This window comes from Lutra lutra, chromosome 7, assembly GCF_902655055.1.
Source record: "Lutra lutra chromosome 7, mLutLut1.2, whole genome shotgun sequence".
Lineage (NCBI taxonomy): Eukaryota > Metazoa > Chordata > Mammalia > Carnivora > Mustelidae > Lutra > Lutra lutra.
Window position 1 is genome coordinate 67,931,152 of NC_062284.1, and position 23,232 is coordinate 67,954,383.

At 42.0% G+C, this 23,232-nt stretch overlaps 1 protein-coding gene across 3 annotated transcripts in view; it reads right to left on the reverse strand.

Moving 5' to 3' along the window:
• The window catches only part of SHC4 (SHC adaptor protein 4), a 136,015-nt gene that overhangs the window by 75,874 nt on the left and 36,909 nt on the right, over positions 1-23,232 (reverse strand). For all 3 annotated transcript variants that reach the window (XM_047738069.1, XM_047738070.1, XM_047738071.1), the window contains exon 2: positions 19,249-19,319. In XM_047738069.1, the coding sequence (XP_047594025.1) occupies positions 19,249-19,319 (71 nt within the window). The remainder of the gene's footprint in view (positions 1-19,248; positions 19,320-23,232) is intronic.

Below are 23,232 nucleotides of genomic sequence, written 5' to 3' on the forward strand. Positions count from 1 at the left end.
TTCTCCAGCTAGCAACCATTCAGCCAACGTCCTCTCCTGGAGAAGCAGAAATTTCAGAGTTTAAACGGCTCAAGATTTCCATTCTGGGAGCCTGCACTAGAAAGAAAGAGGGAGAAACGCCCCACAGCACCAACAGTAGCCACTTTGTTTATTGTTTTGCCACAAGAGAGGGAAGGGGAGAAGTGGGCTGATGTAAGAGAAGGAGAATGCAGTGGAAGATTTGCTTTTAAGCATATAAAACCCTGCCTACGCCATAAGACCAAAAAAAGATATTTTGTCTGTCTTCACAGAGTCCAAACTAATCATCCAAACAAAGCCACCTTTCTTCATCAACCCACAACAGCACTTAGGTTATAATTTTTCTGTGTCTTTAACCCTTAAACAGTTAAACTCTTCTGGAAGCAAAGTTGCCTAACCCCCTCTCCCTTGTTTTAGGTTTGGAAGGCAATATCACAGTCCAGGACAAAGTGGAAAGTTTAATAGGGGGAGGGGCCGTCAGATAGATTGTTTCTAGTGAATGTCAAATGCCCGTTCTTCAGGAAATAGGAAAGCCAGAAAATGTGTAACATGAAACCAGGCAAAAGGCCCAGTGGAATGGATCAAGGCAACTCTTCCCACCTACACACACACACACACACACACACACACAGAAGAAGTGGTTTTAATTTTGCCCAGGCAAATAGAAATGAGAATAAATTTTAATCACAGCAAAAACCTCTTTCAAATAAAACTAAAAAATAATCAGGCTAAACAAAGTCGCCTGTGTCTCTCTGTATCTCCTAAGGGACTTTCCCTTACTTTTCCTCTCCAGCATGAATCCTTCCAGAAATCCGTGCACAGCCTCGGAGGCACAGGTTGTCAATGTCTCAGAGCACCTTCGATTCGGTGAATGAAGGGCCTTGGGAGCACCTCAAGCCCCACCTCAGTGTGGTATTATGTCGTACCATTGTTTTAGGGAAACCAGTACCTTCTTTTTTGAAATCTTTGCTTGTAGAAGATCAAGGCCCCATGATCTATGTGTTCAATTTTGTTCAGCTTGGTGAAATTAAAGACATTCAAAAATCTGTGTAAGCCCTCAGACAGGATGCTATAGAACATGATCCTGCCTCTGTGGCGATAAGCACACAATGAATGCAGTCAGCACCCACAGACCTGTAGAAAACGGAAAGCTTCAAACTTCCTTTGTGCTGTTATCAAAGGGCATCACCCCTGCACTCTAGGAGGGTAGACACAGCCCATAAAATATATCCTTTCCTTTAGAAATTGACATTTCAGGTCCCAGGACAGTCAAATAAAACTTTTCAGGACCGCCCACAGCTTCTGTTCTCACACTGACTTATCGCACCTCTCTGTCCAACCTGAAATTATGTTTACAATCTGATTCTAAAGTACGTTTGCAGTTCTACCCCGCTCAGCAACCACAGAAAACAGTTGTCCTATCTCCTCCGTGAAGCTGCCTTTTGGCTCCAAGGCAAATGTTGCCCCATCCAGTGCACCTGATTGAGCGAGAGACCCCTGCATCACCCCTCCTCTGCAAGTCTCTCATGGTGAACAGAAATAAACTGCTGATTTTCTCCTATCCCCACAACGATTTCCTGTAATGGAATCACATATTTCAAAATGCAAACACCTAGACCCACAAGACCACCTTCCAAGTGGTTAAGCCTTATGAAAATGACAAGAGAGAAGTAGGGCTGATTTCATACAGAACACCCTGAAATCTGTAAAAGATTGGAAACAAAGAACTGTTTTCCATTACTTTGGGATAAACTGGGCTTTTCTTAAAAACAACTCTGTTTTGGATAAAATATTCAAAATACGATGAAGGCATGTCTTTGGGAGTGACAGAGTGAAATGATACACAGTGTGGTCACTTATAAGTCAAAGGTCATTTTTTGAAAAGCCAAAACAGATCCAACTTAATCATCCACTTTATGCACCCTATTTCACTCCAAATGATGTTTATCTACTTCCAAAAAGTAGGCCTGTTTTCAAAGAAAGAAGACTGGCAACATTTAGGATTTTTCAAACAGTTTGCCACAGAGGTATGTAGACTACTGAGCAAGACAGTAATTGGTAGAACAAGTACATGACTGCCACACTGTTTTTTTTTTTTTTTTAAATACCTCTGGCTATTTGAAAGGCCATTTGGCATATATTATAGATTTTACCTCTTTTTTTTTTTTTAAATGTGTGTGTGCCCACTTCAGAGGAATTAATAACTGACCCAGCCAGTTGAGTCCACTGTGGCAAATAATGGTAGGACAGCTAATGACTGAGTATCTGCTAAAAATTCAACAGCATAACCAGTTAAGTACGTAGTGATTCAACTTTAAAGTACTTAAGAATCAACTAGGATGCTGGTTAAAATGTAGATTCCCGGAACTATTCCTGGAGATTTTAATTCTATAGGTCTGGAGTGGGGCCCTGGAGCCTCCAGGTGAGTCTGAAGCATATCAGTCCATGTGCCATGCAGGTGATTAAAATTTTTCTTGGTGGAAAAATGAAACAAGATGGGATCCGGGAGGGAGACAAACCATAAGAGACTCTTAATCTCAGGAAACAAACTGAGGGCTGCTGGAGGGGAAGGAGGTGGGAGGGACACGGTCCCTAAATGATGGACACTGGGGAGGGTATGTGCTATGGTGAGTACTGTGAATTGTGTAAGACTGATGATTCACAGACCTGTACCTCTGAAACAAATAAACATTATATGTTAATAAAAAGAAATTTAAAAAGAAATAAAACTTCTATCAGTCCCACTGCACAGGATACCTGGTTCTCTGTTCTGCAGTTTCAAGCAGATGGTTGTGCTAGTAGACGCTAAGGAATTAGGTCACGGAGTCCTAGCAGCTAGGGTAGGGACGGACACACTGCCTATCAGCTTGATGATGCTCCATTTGGGGGAAAATGTGTCTTCAGCTGAGCAATTCAATATGCTGGGCCAGATACTTGGTATAATCCTCTCCTCTCGCCCATCCCCTTCATTCCTGCCAATCTCTTTATGGAAGGGCTTTCACCAGAGGGCATCTGGAGGTCCTGGACATCTTTGCTCACGTCACCCCCAGAACACACAGGTGGTAAGGAGTGACCTGCATTCTCTCTCCCATCTGGCAGCCTGGATGCCAACAGGCCTCATCCACCTGTCCTTCCAAATGCCCTCATGCTTTAGGTAGTGGTTCCCAACCTTGGCCGCACACTGGGGAAACACAGGGAGCTTTAACAAATCCTGAAGACATGGTCTCGTCTCCAGACTGTTTTAACTGATGCAGGGTGGAGCCTGGAGACTGGAAGGGAGAGCTTTGCAAAGCTCCCTCAAGTGTTTCTAACAGAGCTAACGTTGACAGTCTCTTAACAGCAGCCGTTGGCATGCCTTTCCTCTAAAGGGCCAGACAGTAAAAACCTTAGGCTTTGCTGACCATACGATCTCTGTCACAACTACTTGACTCTGCAGTCAGAGCTAGGAAAGCAGCCACAGACAGTATACACACGAATGGGCGTGCTCGTGTCATAGTAACACTTATGGCACTGAATTCTGAATTCCATATAATTTTCACATGCCATGAAATAATCTTCTTTTCATTTTTTTTTTTGCCTGAACCATTTAAAAAGGTCAAAACCATTCTTGGGTCACAAGGTGGCGGAATCAAAATCAGGAAGTAGGCTGAATTAGGCCCTCAGGCTGTGGTTTGCTGACGCTTCTCCTGAAGCAAACCAGAAATGAGTATCAGAGCCTTTGGGGTCATGGTCAGCTATGGAAAACCTATTAGAGCACAACCTTTTAATCTTTGCAGAGATTATTTATGCACATTTGGGACTTGGCCTTAATTCAGTTTCTTGGTACAGGAAGCTGGGTTTTATAAGAGGTGGGTCTTCTGTGTAAATATAAGAATTATGGAACTACTTTTGCAAACTGTGAATTATCTATCATCTCCCCTTCTTTGTCCCTCCTACCAAGCTCAGTGGAGAAAGTGGGGTACTGAAATTCTTTTGTTTTGTTTTGTTTTAATATCAACAAACCTACCTTCATTAAGTGATGCCATGTGCATTACCCAGGGCAAACTATATGAAGGAATACAGAAGTAAATGCCAGTGCAAAATTACGGTAAATGTTAAAAAGAAAAAATGTTAAAGGTTTTAATTCATCTCTCATTCCTCTTCCACATGCTAACAGATCCTGGAAAAAGGCTGGTTCAGTGGGCTCTGCAAACACACAGCCAAAGTTTCAAAAGTAGCTCTCTCCCAAGTTCTGTGACCCTGAGCAAGTCACAGCTTTTTCCTTATAATGGCTGTCTGCTTTAAGAAATGGGTCTAACCTGCTTTTTACAATGCCTAGTACCCAGCAGGGTACTCCCTGTTTTATAACTGGGGTGCTATAGTTAATACGTTGGAGAAGAGATCCAATCATATCTGTAATGCAACGAGTAATGGACAGTACAAGTTTCTAAAAAGGCAGAACACGTCAATGTTTAGACCCTCTGTGGCACTGAATCAGAGTGTGATACTTTTTCCCAGCTCCGCCTGCAGCACAGAGATACCCATGGCCCCAATTGTTGGGGTGTTCACTGCTAATGACTCACAGCTAAGTTCCTTCCTCAGAAATGGTCTTCTCCTTAAAGGAGTTGCCTTGCCCACAGATCCGTTCCCTCTCCCGAGATAGCGGGCATCCAATGATAGGTCAAGATGAAGTCCAAAGGCCTGGTCTCTTTGCCCGTGAGATCTGCCTAGGCTTTGTTGAAATGGCATCGCTGGTCAATCTCCCCGCTGCCCGGTCCTCCTGCATCCCTCCCTCCCTCACAGTTGGTCCTGAGAGCCCACCCAGTAAATCTCTGCACTTAACTCTCCATCTTGGTGTCTGTTTCTACATCCAGGCTCAGCCCTGCTCATGAGCTGCTGCCATGAGCCTGACACTGGCATACACGTTTAACTAGAGGATGTCTTTTTTTTTTTTTTAAATAATCTGTGTTGTTACAGATGACAGTGGAAAGAAATTATTTTCAGAAAAATTCTCATTAAGGGCTCAGATAACCTGGATCAAACAGATCCACTCTCATTGTTCAATTGTATGTGAAAGCACCCATTTTCCTAGAGTAGGTGCAGCTCTCACAAGCTACAACTCATGTTTAATTGAAGGGATCAGAGCTGCACACTTATTCTGTGAGGCAATTCTCAGTTTTCCTAAGGAGAATACCAATAGGACATGGCAGAAGTCCGCCTGGCAGGTGGAGAGATGCACCAACTGTCCTGCATTTCCTTTGGCCACAAAGGTCTCTTTTTATCAAAGAAAGGACTCTTTCATGCTGAGATTAGTTTTTAATGAATTTTGAGTGCCTTCCATCTGGCTCGCTCTTCCCAAAAGGAACTGCTTCATTGATTTTTCCAGCTATATATACACAGACATATAGCAAAATTTAGAACTCGCTGCTCTGGCACTCCCCAGGCTTTGCCCTTTTCTTAAAAATAAAAACAGAACAACAGTAAAAACCTCCAGATGCTTTGGGGGATTTTCTGGAGAACCACCTTTTCAAAATGAAGGGGTTTCCTTATGATCCATGGCCCAACTATAAACCTCATTGTGAAACCACAAGATATGCTTCTCTTGTACTATGGTTCTCAATGGGTGCTTCCAGGACCAGCAGCATCAGTAAAACCTGGGAACGTGACAGTCTTGCAAATTTCTGAGTCAAAAACATTGGGATTAGAGTACAACATTCTGTGTTTCAACAAGGCCTCCAAGTGACCGATTCCCTTGCATGCTAAAGTTTGAGAACCACTGTCTGGCACAATCTTTATTTGTCCTTAGTAGAGATTGGAAAACACCACTAAAAGTATCCTCACCTACAGATTTATGAGTACCATTAGGAAGGCCCTTCCAGAGAGAACCCACAAATGAGGAATCTGGCATATTGAACCCAGGCCAAATTCCAAACTGAGGACTCAACCTTTCCTTACTCTGTCATTTCTGGCTTTCAGCATTTCCCGGAGCTTTGTTCCTTAAAGTTCTCTCATTTTGATGAAGGCAAGTTCATAGGATTCAGGCAGAACTGGTTTCTGGTTCTACTACTTAATTAACTTGCTAGGTGACCTTGGGGAGTTCCATAATTTTTCTAAGTCTTGGTACCCTCATGGGCAAAATAAGATCAATAGTGTATCTTTTTCACAAAAGTTAACTTTTGTGATGATGACAATGCTGATGATAGTAGCTATTCCTTAGTCATAAATTACTCTGTTGACTGCTTGCTAATAGTTGAAACTAGAAAGAGGCTGAAGCCAGTTCCATAGGGATTAAGAAATCTTCCTCTTCATCTGAATCAACTTCTTAAGCCCCAAGGGTCTTTGAATCAAACTGAGTATCTTCAGTGAATTTATTTTTATTCCTTTGTGCAGCAATATTTATGAATGGTGTCCACATGCCAAGCACTCTGCCTTGGAGCTAGGCGCCTGACCCAATTGTCTAAGAGCTCCTCATTCTGGAATTTGACCTTGATGCCAGATTCCATGTTGGTAGATCCTCTAGGTCTTTTCTGCTTTTCTCTGACTAGCGGCAATGACCATGGAGACTTCAGGACGTCCAGATTCACCTCAAGATCTGTGATCAAGGCCTGAGAAGGCCTGAAAACTCTTGCTTAATCAATAAATATTTATTGATCCAACTATATCTTGAGCACTGTGGCTTTAAAACCTGCCAGCACTATGGACCAGGCTTCAAGAACCTTCAAACCCAAAGATGAGAGATGATGGAGCTCTTATGATTAGTCCACTGAAACAGAACCGTAGGAGACCCAACCCTTCCAGGCCAGGCACAGTCTGGGATGCATTCTGAGCTTTTTAAAGAGGTTTCCATGAATCTATAGCTTTAGTATTTCTAGGGACATCGGTTCAAAAGGCCTATTCTACTTGCACTGTTAATGATTCAAACCAGTGTGTCTGTCAAAATCAAAATCATGGCAATCAATAGCAAAACTATTCTCTTGCTCCTGAAGAACATTTGTACTGACTATACTTGAGAATGCTTGCCGTGCTACAAATCCAGTCCTGACCTCTATAGGAAACTAAAAAGGGCTACAAAAGGGAGATACTCAAATGCTTTCTCATCTAGCTATGCACAGTAGAGAAGGCCTGGGAATAAAATCACTGGAGAAACTATTTCACTCAGCAATGAGAGCTAAAAACACTGGGGTCTTCCCCAAACGCAAAATGCAAAATGTTGAAATTCATGCATTTTAAGCTCTGAATTAATTTGTTCCTCCTCAAGACACTTGAGGCCATCCTCCACCATCCACACTTAGACATGGGCAGCTAATCATTCTCACTTGGCTCAGTAGATGTGTACATTCGACCTTTTTGAGAGTGTGTGCTTGTGTGTGTATGTGTTTGTGTGATAATACCTACCTACCTGTAAGTTGCTATAGACTCATATGAACAAGTTAACAGGTCTTGGTTTTAGCTGAAACATATTTTTAGAAAACACTTCATAAAGTGGATCACACTTTCCATGGAAAAGATGCTATAATTGGGAGTCTCATTCCTGACCAAAGACTCCTCTGCAAATAAAATATAGATACTGTAAACAACTTGTCATGGAACAAATATAATGACCATTTTACAAACTTCTATAAATATCTGAAGCACTAAAACACTGCCCTTGATGAGCACTGGGTGTTACACACAACTAATGAACTGTTGACCACTACGTCAAAAACTAATGATGTACTATATGCTGACCTACTGGACATAATAAACCACCCCCCCCCCAAAAAAAAAACCAACCTCACTGCTCTAAATCCTATAAAAGGAAAATAAACATATATAATACCTATACACATAGTCTCAAAGTTTCTGTCACCCCACAAAAATATAGCTCAATTGAATTATGTTCTAAAATTAATGAATTAATGGGCTAGCTTTAGTAACATGAAACATCTGATTAACAATTTAGCAAAACTTGGATTTTGGTGGAGCATTCTGGGGATGATTTAAATAGTGAAGTCTTTTTTTTTTTTTTTTTAAGGTGTCCAAGGAAATTGATCTAATGTCTTCTTTTCTCTATGAGGTAGAAATCTATGTTATCCTGTGTTTACTACCTCCATCTCATAAGACTCTTTCTCCTCCTGCTTTTTCTGTTCTTCTTCTTCCTCCCCAGCAACTCCACTACCCAATATATGATTATTACGGAAGTACCATACTTTCACAGTTCAACTCCACCTTGGCCAAAGATGATTAGAGCAAGATAAGGTCTCAATCACTATCTCTTCTGGGAATCTGAAAATTGGAACCGAGAGAACCAGAAACGGGGAATCTCTGGAGTCCTCCAGCTGGGGCCTCGGGGCCCCAGACCCCCGTCCTCCTACTGGTTTGTTCATGGTTTTCCAGGTTCCGTGAGCTGCCCCAATGTCCTTTCAGGAACCCCCCCTTTCCTGGCTTAAGCTAGGCAGAGCCATTTTCTGTTATTTAAAGCAAAAGAACTCTTAATAAATATACCTAGGACAAGTAGATGCACTTAAAATGATTACTTCCACCTGGAAGCTGGGGTCAAAGCAAGTACTATTCATACTTCACAACCTTGAAAATGCACACAGCAAATGACGAAAACACCTAACAAATCACTAAGCGCTATATACTTTCACTTTACGTATTAAACACATGGCAGGAAAACCCTTATCCCAAACTGTTCCTCTTAGTTATCTCCATCGAGTTGTCTGGTTTTTCCTTTTACTTTGCTCTACTTTCCAGTTCCCACAATAAGTCAGATTTACTTTTTGTAATCAGAAAAAAAATTCTTTTTCACTGTAAACAGTGAAAAAATGTTAAGCATGAGATATCCCACAGAGGATTGACATCGGCAATGATGATCATAGCCGAGCTGTGTTCTCTCACTTAGAAGTGATTTTTAAAGATGACTCAGGCCTGCTGTTATTCTCTCAATGGTCCCCCACTGTCTTAGTCTATTCACGGCTAAAAGAGCAGTTTCTTAGCTTCAAAGCAATGTCACTAGAAACACTAAGCACTGTGGGGATAGGATATGGAGTGGGAGTACTTGCGTTTGAGCTCCAGCCAAAGAGCTGTGTGGGCTTGGGCTGGTCATTTACCTTCTCTGAGCCTCAGCTTCCCCTGTTTTAAAATGGGGGAATTATAGTACCCTCCTCTCAGGGTGTTTGTGCAGTTCAAAAGAGACCACGGATGCAAAAGGTCTGTGCATGGGAAAGAAGCACTAACTATTGCTGTCTACTCTCGACTCCTGTCCTCCAGGAGCCCTCTCAGCCAGTACAGCTTTTGGCTGGGCTTCCTCGCCAAAAAATTAGGAGAAGCCACTCTGCCCTCCGAACCAAATTCTCTTGGCTGAGGACCTGCTGGAAACTGAGGCCCTGAAGCTTCAGTTATCCTTCTCCCACTGGCTTTCAATAACATAAGATTCACTTATACAGTACTGAATATTCCCAAAATATAACTCATCTATCAAGTAACCATACTTTAAAAAAAAATCACAGTAGAATACACGTATCATAAAATTTGCCATTGTGACTATTTTCAAGTATACAATTCAGTGGCATTAAATCCATTCACATGGCTGTGCAATGGTCACCCCCATCCATCTCCAGGACTCTTCAACTTCCCAACATGAAACTCTGTCCCTATGAAGCACCAACTCCCTTCCAACCACCCCAGCCCTTGGCAACCACCACTCTACTTTCTGTCTCTGGATCTGACAACTCCAGATACTTTGCAGAAGTGGAATCACACAATATCTGTTCTTTGGTGACTGGTTTATTTCACTTTGCCTAATATCTTCAAGGGTTTGCTCGGATCTGAATGTTTGTGTCTTCCCAAAATTTGTATGTTGCAATCGTCTTCCCCAAAAGGGATGATAGTAGTAGGTGAGGTCTTTGGGAGGTCTTGAGGTCATGAGGATAGAGTCCTTATGAATGAGACGGACGCTTTTACAAAAGAGATATCCCCAGCCCCTTATGCAATACAGTAAGTCTGTGATTCGGAAAAGGGCCCTCACCCAACCATGCTGTCACCTTGATCTCAGACATTCAGACCCTGGAACTCTGAAAAATAAGTATCTATTGTTTATAAACTACCTGAGCTGTGGTATCGTGTTACAGCAGCCCAAACAGATTAAGACAAGACTTATCCATGTTGTAGCATGTACTGATTTCCTTACTTTTTTCTCAGCTTTTTTGAGGCATCATTGACAAATAAAATTGTCATATTTTTAAAGGGCACAATGTGATGATTTGCTATACACAGACATTGTGAAAGGACTCCCACAACCTAGCTAATTAACACATCCATCACCTCCCATATTTAACTTTTGTGTGTTTCTGTGTGTGTGAAAATTCTTAAGATCCAGTCTCAGCAAATTTCAATATACAATACAATATTATCAGTCACAGTCACCAAGCTCTGCATTAGATCCTCAGACCTTGATCATCTTAACATTAAAAGTTGGCACACTTTTGGGTGGCTCAGTGGGTTAAAGCCTCTGCCTTCAGCTCAGGTCATGATCCCAGGGTCCTGGGATCGAGCCCCACATTGGGCTCTCTGCTCAGTGGGGAGCCTGCTTCCCTCTCTCTCTGCCTGCTTCTCTGCCTACTTGTGATCTCCGTCTGTCAAATAAGTAAATAAAATCTTAAAAAAAAAAAAAAGTTGGCACCTTTTTAACAACATTTCCACATTTCTCTCAAGCCTCAGCCCCTGGTAACTACCATTCTACACTGCTTCTATGAGTTAGACTTTCTGTTGTTGTTCCACTTTTTTTTTTTTTTTTAAAGATTCCACATATAAGCGATAACATACAGAATGTCTTTCTCTGGCTTATTTCACTTCACATAATGCCTTTTAGGTTTATGCATGTTGTCACAACTGGCAAGATGTTCTTCTTTTTTAAAGCTAATATTCCAGTGTGTGTGTGTGTCTGTGTGTGTGCGTGTGCATGTGTATGATCTAGTTCATCTATTTGTCTATCAGTGGACACTGGGGTCACTTCCACATTTTGTGTATTGCGAATGATGTTGCTCTGAACATAGAAGTACCAATATCTGTTTGAGTCACTGTTTTCAAGTCATCTAGAATTATACTCCAAAGTGGAATTGCTGGATCATATGGTAATTCTATTTTTAATACTTTTAGAAACTCCCATGCTGTTTTCCCTAGTGGTTGCACCATTTTATATTGCCACCAAGAATGCACAAGAGTTCCTAATTTCTCTACACCCTGCTAAGATCTGTTATTTTTCTGTTTTTTTGGATTTGCGTATTTGTGTTTTCAATAATAGTCATTCTAATGAATGTGAAGAGCAGTCTCATTGTGGTTGCATTGATTTGCATTTCCCTAAAGACTAGTGACATTGAGCATCTTTTCATGTGCTTGTTGCCCATTTGTATGTCTTCTTTGGAGAAATGTCTATTCAAGTCCTTTGCCCAGTTTTTCATAAAGTTGTCTGTTTTTTTGCTGCTGTTGAGTTGTATAACTACTTTATATATTATGGATATTAACCCTTTATCAAATATATGATTTGAATATATTTTCTTATTCTGTGGGTTGCCTTACACCTGTTCATTCAAATAATAACTGTGTGCCTATATGTGAGAGACATTGCACTAATGACTGAGCAAAACAGTGCCACCAGCTTTCATACCCTCTCTCCCTTCACTTGACTCTGTCATGCTATCAGAACCTCCCCAATGTTTGGAAACATTTTAAAAAAATTATTATTACTAGATATTTGGAGTCTTCTAAAAGGAATTTAATTGACTATTTCATCTCAGATATCTGTGAATTGAGATCTTAGTCTTAAATAGGTTGTGAGGAACTGGGGAGCTATGAAAGTTGACACTAGAAGAGACAGTCACTGTCCACACACACACATACACACACAGCCCAAAACCTCCAGCAAGAGCTTCCTGCCATCTACACATGTGTGACAGGAAGTTCTTCCACTTTAATCAGTGCTTGCCAAAGAGTATTTGACTAATAGGTTTTATTGTAACTGTTCTCACCAGCTGACAAAGTTTATAAACCTTGACCCTGGGACACTGGACCCTCACTCGGGTCTTAACATTCTTTCCTGACCAATTTTTTTTTCTCCTTACCACTCTCCTTGTAAATTTCTTCATCGAGGAATGTTTCCTTGCATGGCAAGTTAAGAGACTCAGTCCTCTCTACCCACATCTGGCAGTCTTTATTTCATATGCCATGTGGGCTACAATCCTACTGACTCCAATGGTCTCCTCAGAAGTCAAAAAAGAACCCACACACCAGATTCAGTAGTTACTCTAAGTTTTTTAAAAAGATTTATTTGGGCGCCTGGGTGGCTCAGTGGGTTAAGCCGCTGCCTTCGGCTCAGGTCATGATCTCGGGGTCCTGGGATCGAGTCCCGCATCGGGCTCTCTGCTCAGCAGGGAGCCTGCTTCCCTCTCTCTCTCTCTCTCTCTGCCTGCCTCTCTGTCTACTTGTGATCTCTCTCTGTCAAATAAACAATAAAATCTTAAAAAAAAAAGATTTATTTACTTACTTAAGAGAGAGAGAGAGAGCAAGAGAGAGAGAGGACAGAGGGAGAAGGCGAGAGAGAAAAACTTTAGCAGACTGTGCTGAACGTGGAGCCCGAATCCGGGCTCAATCCCATGACCCTGAGATCACAACCTGAGCAGAAACCAAGAAACGGACACTTAACGGACTGTGCCACCAAGGTGCCCCAGGTACTCCAAGATACACACACTTGTTCCTGGGTAGCTGCAACCTATCTCATTCCTCTAATCCTCAGGACATTTAGATAAATGCCAGCCTATTTTCAAATAGATACCTTAATTTAGTCACCAAACATAGATATTTGACCTCTACAGAATACTTGCCCTCCTCACATTCGCATGCCTTAGAAACCACAAACACAGGCCTTTATGTAAATGTTCAGCTGCACTGTGGATCTGCTTTGCATCAAATGGTTGCTAGTGTGAGCGTGCGTGCACACAGACACACACACACCCACACCCACCCACAGTATGGATTGGTCTCTGAAGAACTGCTTAACATCCTGTTGAAGCCAAAGAATCAAAATTTCAAGATAGTGAATTAAATTTGCAGAATCGTGTTCATTAGCAGTAATGTTTCAAACAGGAAATTGGTCCAATTACAATATCCTCTGAGTTATGATCTCGGGTTCCCCATTGCTTTAGCTAGTACCAAATCACACAAATAGCAGGCTTTGTGTCTATAGCAGCAGTTTGAAAAACAACACCACTCAAGGTTTTTTTGCCCCCATGGAATGGAATGGAACGGAATGGGGCAGATAAATTAATCCATGATGTTCAGCCCTTTACAGTAGGCTAGAGAAAATGAATCCCAAGCCAGGACCCTAAAAAGGGAACATTTACCACCCATTGTCTAACAACTTCCCATCTTCCTTCATAGACCCCCAGGGATGGCAATCACAGGGATGAGGCAAACCCACAGCCAGCTGCTGCTTCCCAGCTGTCCTAGAGCCTGGTGTGGGCAAATCCTGTGTTTGGAGTCTTGTGCTTAGCCAGGCTGATTTTATTACTAAATATGAGTTACAAACGTAAGGCAATAAATACAGGAAGAGGATTGAGTAGTGAGACCATGATCTTGAGGTCCCTCCCACCAACAATGTACTTTGCCCCTTGAAGTAAATGACACCCTGTGATAAATGCGATGAACTAGTGGTAGGAATGCCACTCTGGAAAACAGTATGGACGTTCCTCAAAAAGTTGAAAATAGAGCTACCTACGACCCAACAATTGCACCTCTAGGTATTTACCCCAAAGATACAAATGTAGTGATCTGAAGGGGCACGTGCACCCAAATATTTATAGCACCAATGTCCATAATAGCCAACCTATGGAAAGAGCCTAGGTGTCCATCAACAGATGAATGGATAAAGTAGATGTGGTGTATATATATAATGGAATAGTAGGCAGTCATAAAAAAACTGAAATCTTGCTATTTGTAACAACGTGGATGGAACTAGAGGGTATTATGCTAAAAGAAATAAGTCAATCAGAGAAAGACAATTATCATATGATCTCACTGAGATGAGGAATTTGAGAAACAAGACAGAGAATCATAGGGGAAGGGAGGGAAAAATGAAACAAGATGAAACCAGAAAGGGAAACAAATGATAAGAGACTCTTAATCTCAGGAAACAAACTGAGGGTTGCTGGAGGGTGCAGGGGTAGGGATAGGGTGGCTGGGTTATGGACGCTGGGAAGGGTCTGTGCTATGGTGAGCATTGTGAATTGTGTAAGACTGATGATTCACAGACCTGTACCCCTGAAACAAATAATACATTATATGTTAGTTAAAAAAAAAAAAAGGTAGGGGCGCCTGGGTGGCTCAGTGGGTTAAAGCCTCTGCCTTCTGCTCAGCTCATGATCCCAGGGTCCTGGGATCGAGCCCTGCATGGGGCTCTCTGCTCAGCAGGGAGCCTGCTTTCTCCTCTCTCTCTCTCTGCCTGTCTCTCTGCCTACTTGTGATCTCTGTCAAATAAATAAATAAAATCTTAAAAAAAAAAAAAAAAGGTGAAGCTGCTACACAGAAAGTGATGATAATCTAGTCCCGTGGCCCAAAGGTGACGTAGCTGTGCTCTACACCAGAGCTATGAATTTTCCACTCAGCTTTCTCATTACCAAGAAGTAAAACTTGCCATTAAAACAACCGATCCCACTCTTAGGGGGAAAAAAGAATGTGATGAACCAGATGTCCCCTCCACAGCTTCCTATGAAGTTCTGTTCTTTGGGGTTGAGAGTCAAGCCCTGTTCCACCAGCTCCACTTACTGGGTTTACTCTGAAATGTTGTTTATCCCTCCTTCCATATCTGAGGCGAGTTCCCACCTAGATACAAAGAAGGAGGCATCCTTAGGGAGAGATGGAAGATTTTTTTCTTCTTCGCCTGATGTGAATGCTCACTCAAAGAAGGGAAAACAGACTTAAGGTTTTAGTGACCTGACTTATTTTGTGTGAGTGTGTGTGCGTGTGTGTGCGCACCCTGATTTTAGAGCGAATGAGGCATTTTGTTTTCTTTAGCTTTGTTTTTAAAACCAGGATAGAAATTCCTTTTTGAAGAGAGCAGATGACACTATCATCCTTAGCATGATTTTTCTCTCATTTCCTCTTGATATTGTCTTCTAGACATTTGAAGACAACTGTGGCTGTGGGCCTTTGTTCTAATGATCGTGTTTCTCTTTTCTATCAGGAAGATCTCCTTCTTTGCCCATTTGCATGAATACCTGGTTACTAAAAACTGATACCTGGTCCTAAATCAGTCTGAAGGATAAATGCCTGGGTGAGAATTAGTGGTGGAACAACAGTAGAAACCACCCACGGGGTCCCTTTGGGGACTGAATCTGGAGTCAAGGTGGGAGGGGGGTGATGGAAGGTTTGAAAGGAGTATGATCCAGGGAAACGCTGAGAAAGTGAATGGCCTCTTGTCCTTTTCATTGTTCTCTGCTCTATTTGAGGACTCTCTGTGTTCTAAAAGTCCTGTGCATTTACCCCTCAAACAATTGGCAGAAAGGTCTGTCATGAAGAGAAAAATTCAACTCCACCTTTCTTCTCTGTTTCAAATGCTGACCCCCCTGTTAGATCTTAATCATGGCTCCTCCTTTGTCATCTGGAATTTCCCATTGCTCTCTCCCTATTGTATGGAATAATGTATTAACTAATTTGGAGATGATGAGACCATTTATCATGAGTGGGACATCAGCCTGAAATATCGTTTGTATTCACGGTGGCAATTAGACACACTAGTTGACCAGCACTCACACCTGATTGATTTTACATTTATGTTTGATGGTAAGGGGAGGGAGATGGCTGTGGTCATACAAAATAAAGTCCTTTCTTTATTCTAACTAGTCCAGTGAAATCTTTCTTCTCTTATTAATTAGGATTATGAGTTATATGACCTTCACGAGCATGTGAACTTTAGATTTAAAATAATTTAAAACCTGATTAAACCTAAGGTTTTAATGATAACACCTGAGACAACTGGTAACAAAACAACTTGAAAAGTGGCCGAATGTCAAAATACATGTAAGTTGAATGAAGAAAGGAGAATGAAATAAAGAAGGAAAAAAAGTAAGTATCTGGGAAATGGTAGGAATTAGAGATTTTAGAGAAATCTTTGAACTTGCACAACTCTGCCCAGAGCACAGTGAGGTGTGCCTGAATCACTCATGGGCTCGTCTACAAGGAATAACATCCAGATGCATGCCGGGCACCTTCCCTGGGGTGTGTACATTAGTTATAAACTGAATCTTCATGGCACAGAAAAAATAATCTTTTACCAATTGCTAAACGATAGGAAAATACAGACTTTCAAGTTCACAAAGATTTAAAAAATCGATACTAAAAACAAAAGATACTATGTAGCTGAGAGGGAAGAATATCAAGTAGTCAGTTCTGCTGCAGAACAATTCAGCAACACGCAACAAATGGCTTCAAAACAGTTCCACGGTTTGGTCTTGTTTGAAACCTTGAGGACATTATGCTAAATGGAATAAATCAGTCACAAAAGGACAAATACTACATGATTCCACTTATATGAGGTATCTAGAAGTAGTCAAATTTATAGACACAGAAAGTAGAATGGTGGTTGCCCTGGGCTGGGGGAGAAGGGGAGGAGGAGATTATTTATTCAGTACAGAGTTTCGATCTGGAAAGATGAGAAAGTTCTGGAGATGGATGGTAAGTAACAGTTGCACAAGAACATGAATGTACTTAATGCTTCTGAACAGTACACTTTAAAAATGTTATGATGGTAAGTTTTAAGTTATGCACATTGTGTTACAATAAATAATAGTTTTGAATATTGAGTAACAGAGAAATGTTCAAGATGATAGAAGTAGTATCAACTATTTTCTAGATTTTCTTTTTTCTTAAGATTTTATTTATTTATTTGACAGAGAGAGAGATCACAAGTAGGCAGAAAGGCAGACAGAGAGAGAGAGAGAGGAAAGCAGGCTCCCCGCTGAGCAGAGAGCCCGATGCGGGGCTCAATCCCAGGACCCTGAGATCATGACCTGAGCCGAAGGTAGAGGCTTTAACCCACAGAGCCACCCAGGTGCCCCTATTTTCTAGATTTTCTATAAAAAAAAAAATCATTGTACTTTCATGTATGAAAGAAAGACCAGAAAGTATTCCAAAAGACAAAATATTGGTAGACGTTATCTTAGGTGAGATTTATGAGTGATTTTCTTTTTTCATACTGTTCTGTATTTTCCAAATGTTCTCAGTAACCATACAGTCTTTTTATAACTAGAAAATAAATTTCAAAAGCCTCTAGACAGACGGTAACTACACTTGAGGTGAGCACAGCATAAAGTATAGAGAAGTTGAATCACTGTGTTGTTCAGTTGACACTAATGTAACATTGTATAACAAATGTATACATTTGTCAACTATACACAAATTTTTAAAAAATTAAAAAATAAAAGCCCACCCCCTACATCTCTATCCCTCACCCTGCTTTATTATTATGGTAATGGCACTCATTACTATGTGAAACTCTATTGTATATTTATTTGTTTCCTTGCTATAGTCTTGTTTCCCCAGCTAGAACATGAACTCCATGAGGTCAGACGCTTCTGCAGCCTCAATTCTTGAACAGTTTCAGGCACTTAATGGGCACTCCATAAATTTTTGAGTGAAAGAAAATAAGTAGGAGAATGAACAGAAAAAAACAGTCATCCTCAGGTAAAGACAGGGGGCATTCCTTTGTCCAGTGCCCTTAACCCAGGTACCTGGCATAGCTACTTTTTTCCTCCCATCTGTAATCTGCTCAAGATTGGAGAAAGGGTTTTCTCCAAGTTAAGGATCGTGGGGATGAAAATAAAGCCTATACACAACCGAAGTAGGACTAATATGGGAGAAAGTCATCTAGATACCAGGTCACCTGCAGAATAATTGAAGGGACTGAGAATGAGAAAGAGAAAACTCAGAAGAGAAGAAATGCAGCTATCTCCAAATCCCAGGATGCAGTCAGGTAGAACCATGTATTTATTCAGTAATCTCCATTGAGCCTCCTCTGTGTGCCCAGAACTGAGAAAGCCACCAAGAGGACAAAAGAAGTAGAATTAGATTTCATCTGAGTGGCCCCGTAGGGAATACTGGGGGTTGGTGAGAAATTTGGGAAGACGGATTAGAATGCATTCTAGTGAGTCCAAAATAGCATTTCCTAAAGTGCATTTCATGGAACCCTAAGGATACGTGGGATGTTCATTTATGTTACATGAAAAAAGGGATCCTGAGGCCAAATAAGTTTAGACAATCTAGTGAGAGAATTTTTTAAACTGCTACACAGGACTTCTCAGGGTTTTTAATATTCTCTTGTATACTGCCACTCTCCTAAAGAGCAATGTGATTCCTTTTCTCAAAACTTTGAACCACGGGACATTTTCTCTAGGCCCACAATTTCATGGGATGAGCATTAGGAAGAGTTATCCTGTCTTCACAATGAGAACATTCACCTTTGGAAAGGGTGGCCTGCCACCACAGATGCAGATGGGCACTGTGGCTTATCCATGAGACACATGGTGACACCACGTAGAAAAGATGCCTAAGGCTCCATCCTGAATCACTCACATCAACCCAGTCCTCTCACCTCATCCCCTCACCTCACAATTCTCCCAGTTACCAGTCTGGACACTTGCCTGTTCCTCTTTCCATTTTTGCCTTGAGCTTGACCTTAGTGACCCATGCCTTGTATTTCTGCTTCTCACTTGTGCTCTGTGTAATCATGATTTTGGTTCTTCCCCTATGCTGGGTAAGGCTCCCCTGGTTCAACCCCACGCAGCTCACTGTACACACAGGAAGAAGATGCAAGTGGAGCAAGAGGGTTCTATGCCTCATAAATGGGGAGAACTTGGGCTTTCTGATACAGAGAGCTCTTCCGTGGTCTTCTTTTCAGCAACTTCTTCAACAGGTCTGAGGTTCTGTAATGGTCAATGTCTAGACATACTCTTAAATACTGTTGGTACTTGGAAAACCAGAGATTTCTATGACTTCATCATCTTATCGGTTCTTATATGGACTGTAGATGCTCCACCACACAGCTGGGAAGTCTTTCACATGATGAGGCCCTCACCCAAGGTCACTGGGCTATGTTCTACCTTCCAGCCATAAATAAAAGCCCGTGGTAGATTTGAAAGCTTGCATGAAGTTCCTACAGGGAGAAACTGTTCTGACTTTAAACTATAGCCTCCAAAGCCTCTCCCATTTTTGTTCTCTTACCTTGTAACTTGGGTTCTCATTCCAAAATCCAGTGACCTCATTGACTGCAGTACTTCAATACAGCCCATGTACTGGAATAAGAAGAAGGAAAAAAAGAATAAGTAAGGGGAAAAAATAGCACAATGATGTTTCTCATCTTCCTAGTGATTTCCTGGGAAACACCTTAAGTCAGCTCCTGATATCAACTTACATTAGCACAGCCAGCCTACCACTGATATTTCTGACCATTAATGGACACATGCCTTAAGCCTCAGTTGAGTTATAAAACATCAGCTAAATCCCAGCCATGATATTGGGAAGGCAGGTAAACAAAGATGATGTGAGTTCATTGGTTAAGAGCATGGGCTGCGTGCATCTGACTCCTGGCTCTGCCACTTATTGGCAAGCTAAGCACGTGTCACTAATGGAAGCTCAGCACGTCACTCAACTTCTCTGCACTTCAGTTTTGTCACTGGTAAAATGGAGACTACAATTAGAATTGTTACAGGAGTTAAATTTTTTCACATGGATGAAGCTCTTAGAACAGCCCCAGGTAGCTGCATGTGCTCCAGTTTCATGTGAGGCAAATAACAGAGGAACAGTGAAGCTCCTAAGGAGATAAAACAAGCATCTAATTGCATAAGTACAGAATTAAGTCATATAACAAGATCGTTCTTTTTCACAAGATCATTTACTGAAAGGGTTCCAGAAAGGAAGAAAGAGTCATGTCCTATGCCAGGAATGGCTAAGTTTCCCTTGAACATGGAGTATTGGGAAAGGAATTGTGACTTATAAGGGAAAAGAGAGTTTATATTTATTTAATGTGGAAACCATGGTGGGCTGCCTGTACAAGAGCGAGGTGGTCAATCTGTGTGTGAGAAGCCTTATGTCGGCAAGTATGGTGGTGGGTTATTAGTGAGGGGAGAAGTGAGGATGTTCCTGTCGAGGGAAAAGTAATGACAGCCCACACCGAGGAGAGATGGCGGCAATAGGAAGGAGGGGACAAATTCAAGTGACGTCATGGAAATGGGTACTACACGATTCGGCAGTTGGTTTGATCTAGAGAATAAGAGACAAGGATGAGTCAAGTATGACTCAGATGTTTCCAGCCAGGGTAGCAGAGGGAACAGTGATTCCATTAACAGAAACAGGAAAACCAGGAGAGGGGAAGATGATGAGTTGGTTTGGGATGCGTTGACTGAAAGACATTGGTGGAGTATCCAGGAAATGACAAGCCTGCAGTTGAAAACTGGATTCTGGAATGGTGGAGAAGAATTAAGCCTAGGGATGCAGACTTAGTAGTCTTCTGTGTAGCTTTGCCAAGTGAGGCCGTGGGAGTAAATCCTCTTAGCAGAGCCTTAGCTGACAAGGGAGAGAGTTTCTCCGAGAATGAGCTCGGAAATGTTATGAGAGCCAAGCGGTCTGATTGAAAGTGATCTGTCAGCTCCTTGGAAATTATATGCTTCCTGTTTAGCTTTCCTTTGGAAGCCTTCCAGCCTCCCTCTGCTTGGAAATGGCAAAAGCATCGGGGAAGGATGGCAGGATCTGAGGGGTACCTCCCCAGACACTTCTTAGAGTATTTCTGAGCAAATTCTGTAGATTTAGCATCCTAATGGCATGCCAGCCTACCAAATGTTGCCTAGAGCCTAGTGCTGGGATAGCTGGCTGGCCAGGACAATCACCTCGTGATTCTCAGCCAGATTCACTTATTACACTCCTCTTGGGTCTCTAGTATTGACACAACAAAAAATTTTTGAATGCTTTCTACCATTCCAATCATGCTTAACTTCCCCAGGTTAAGATATAACTGGGAAAATGAGTGAAGTCTAGAGAGTTCTGTTCAATAATCCATAAGACTTGTTAGGAAAGGAAATCTAAATTTAGGGGATATGGTAGAAATCTCATCTCAGAACTACTAGGAAGGGGCACCTGGGTGGCTCAGTGGGTTAAGGCTCTGCCTTCAGCTCAGGTCATGATCTCAGGGTCCTGGGATCGAGCCCCACATCGGGCTCTCTGCTCCGCAGGAAGCCTGCTTCTCCCTCTCTCTCTGCCTGCCTCTCTGCCTGCTTGTGATCTCTCTCTCTGTGAAATAAATAAATAAAATCTTAAAAAAAAAAAAAAAAGAACTACTAGGAAAGGAGATTCCAAGAGTTCAAGCTTTACAAGGAGGTGCACTAAAAAGATTGTTTTCATATCCTCACTGGCTGCCCCAGTTTCTTCTGCCTTCAGTGTCTTCTCCCATGTCAAGACTTAGCTCCAGGTCCTCTGTTTCCTGCACCCTTCACCCTGGAAAGAATGAAGTCTCCACAAAGTTGAGGTACATGTCTGGGCTACACCTCCAATTCCCGCAGGAGGCATTGTCAGTACAGAGATGGGTGTCATCTTTCCCTTCAGTGGTAAATCATCAAGATGAGGTAGTCCTAACCAGCCCATCAAGGCACATTTTGAAAACGTAAACACCTACATTTTTCCACCTACATTTTCTGCCAGAGTGACTTTTCAAAAGTACACACAGACCATGTCTGTCCTTTGCTTGAGACCCCTGGTTTTTATTATCAAAGCAAACATGTTATAAACCCCCAGACCCTGTGTCTTCTCACCCCTCCTTAACCCCCAACTTCATCTGTGTCACTCTTCCCCTATACACTTCACTGCCACATTGGTCTTCTCTCTCTTCCTCAAATACACCCAGCTCTTTCCAAACACAGGGCTTTGCCTTGGCCCCTTCCCCTCTCCCGTTCTGCATTTCTCTTCCCCCATCTCTTTCCAGGACTGACTTCTTCTCATCCTTAATGTTTTAATTTAAATATCACTGCCTCCTGTCACCCTTCATCACAGCCCTTACCGGTCACCTTCATGCCACTGATTATCAGGTGTACTGGTTGGCTTGCTTGTTTACTGCTCGTCTTCATTCCCTTGACTGTAAACATTATAATCAACACTGTGTTCCCAGCACCTGGGATGGTGCCTGGGACATGTTGGTACTCAATAAATACTGGTTGGAAGAATGACTAAAGCTTCTATTGTTCAACTCCAACAGTGTCTTTAAAATGAGCAGAGGGAGAGAAGAGACGGTGAGATGTGAAGGTTTGACTGGTCTCTCAGCTTGGGGGATAAATGAGGCGTACAGGAGAAATAAGGACTCAGAAAAAGACTCCAGAACTATAAACCAGGTTGATACCTTTGGAAGACTTCTGAATTTCTCTGTTGTCTCCTCTGTTTGTTATTTTTGTTAGTCCCCATCTTAGAGATTGACAACAACCTAAATCGAAGAGGTTTTGTAGCCAAGAGGGAGGCTGGCGAGCATGTGCCTCCTCCTCAGGCAGTCTAGTGGCTGTGGGTAGGGAGAGCCCTGGATGATAAAGTTGATGGTGGGGACTTTAGCAGGAAGGTAGAGCAGACTGCCTATCTGATAGGAATGGGAAAAAAGCCAAACAGAGAGTCAGCTGGACAGAGATGCTCCAAGGTCAATGAGACTCAACACCCACACCCATGTGAGGAAGTGTCAAAGTGGGGGCAATTCTCAGTCCATTCAGGAAATCACCAATGGTGGAATTTGGGTTATCAGTGAGGAAAGAGATTTTTAGTGGAGAGACCGAGAACAGGAAGAGAGAGACTCTTCCAAGGCTTTGTTCTCAATCACACTTCATGGCAATACCCACCTCACCTGCTTCCTTCTAAGACAGACCCAGGCATTGCTTCCGATCCCCTTTCCTTCATTGGAACAGCTATTTTGCTCCATATGCTTGACTGCCAGCAATGGCACAGGTCACACCTTCTGCCAACTTCATTGTGATAAACCAAAGTTTCTGAAGAAATGTGAGTCATGCCTGAGGTGATATGACAATGAGTACATTTTCCCATCCACCCCGAGCATGTGTTAAGAAAGGTGCTCTGAGCAAAATGAAGGGAGGGAATTGGTGCCTGATTTTTCACAATTATCCTGAAGTCCAGAATGGACTTGGTCTTTTCATTAATTCACATAGTCCATTTCACACAGAAACC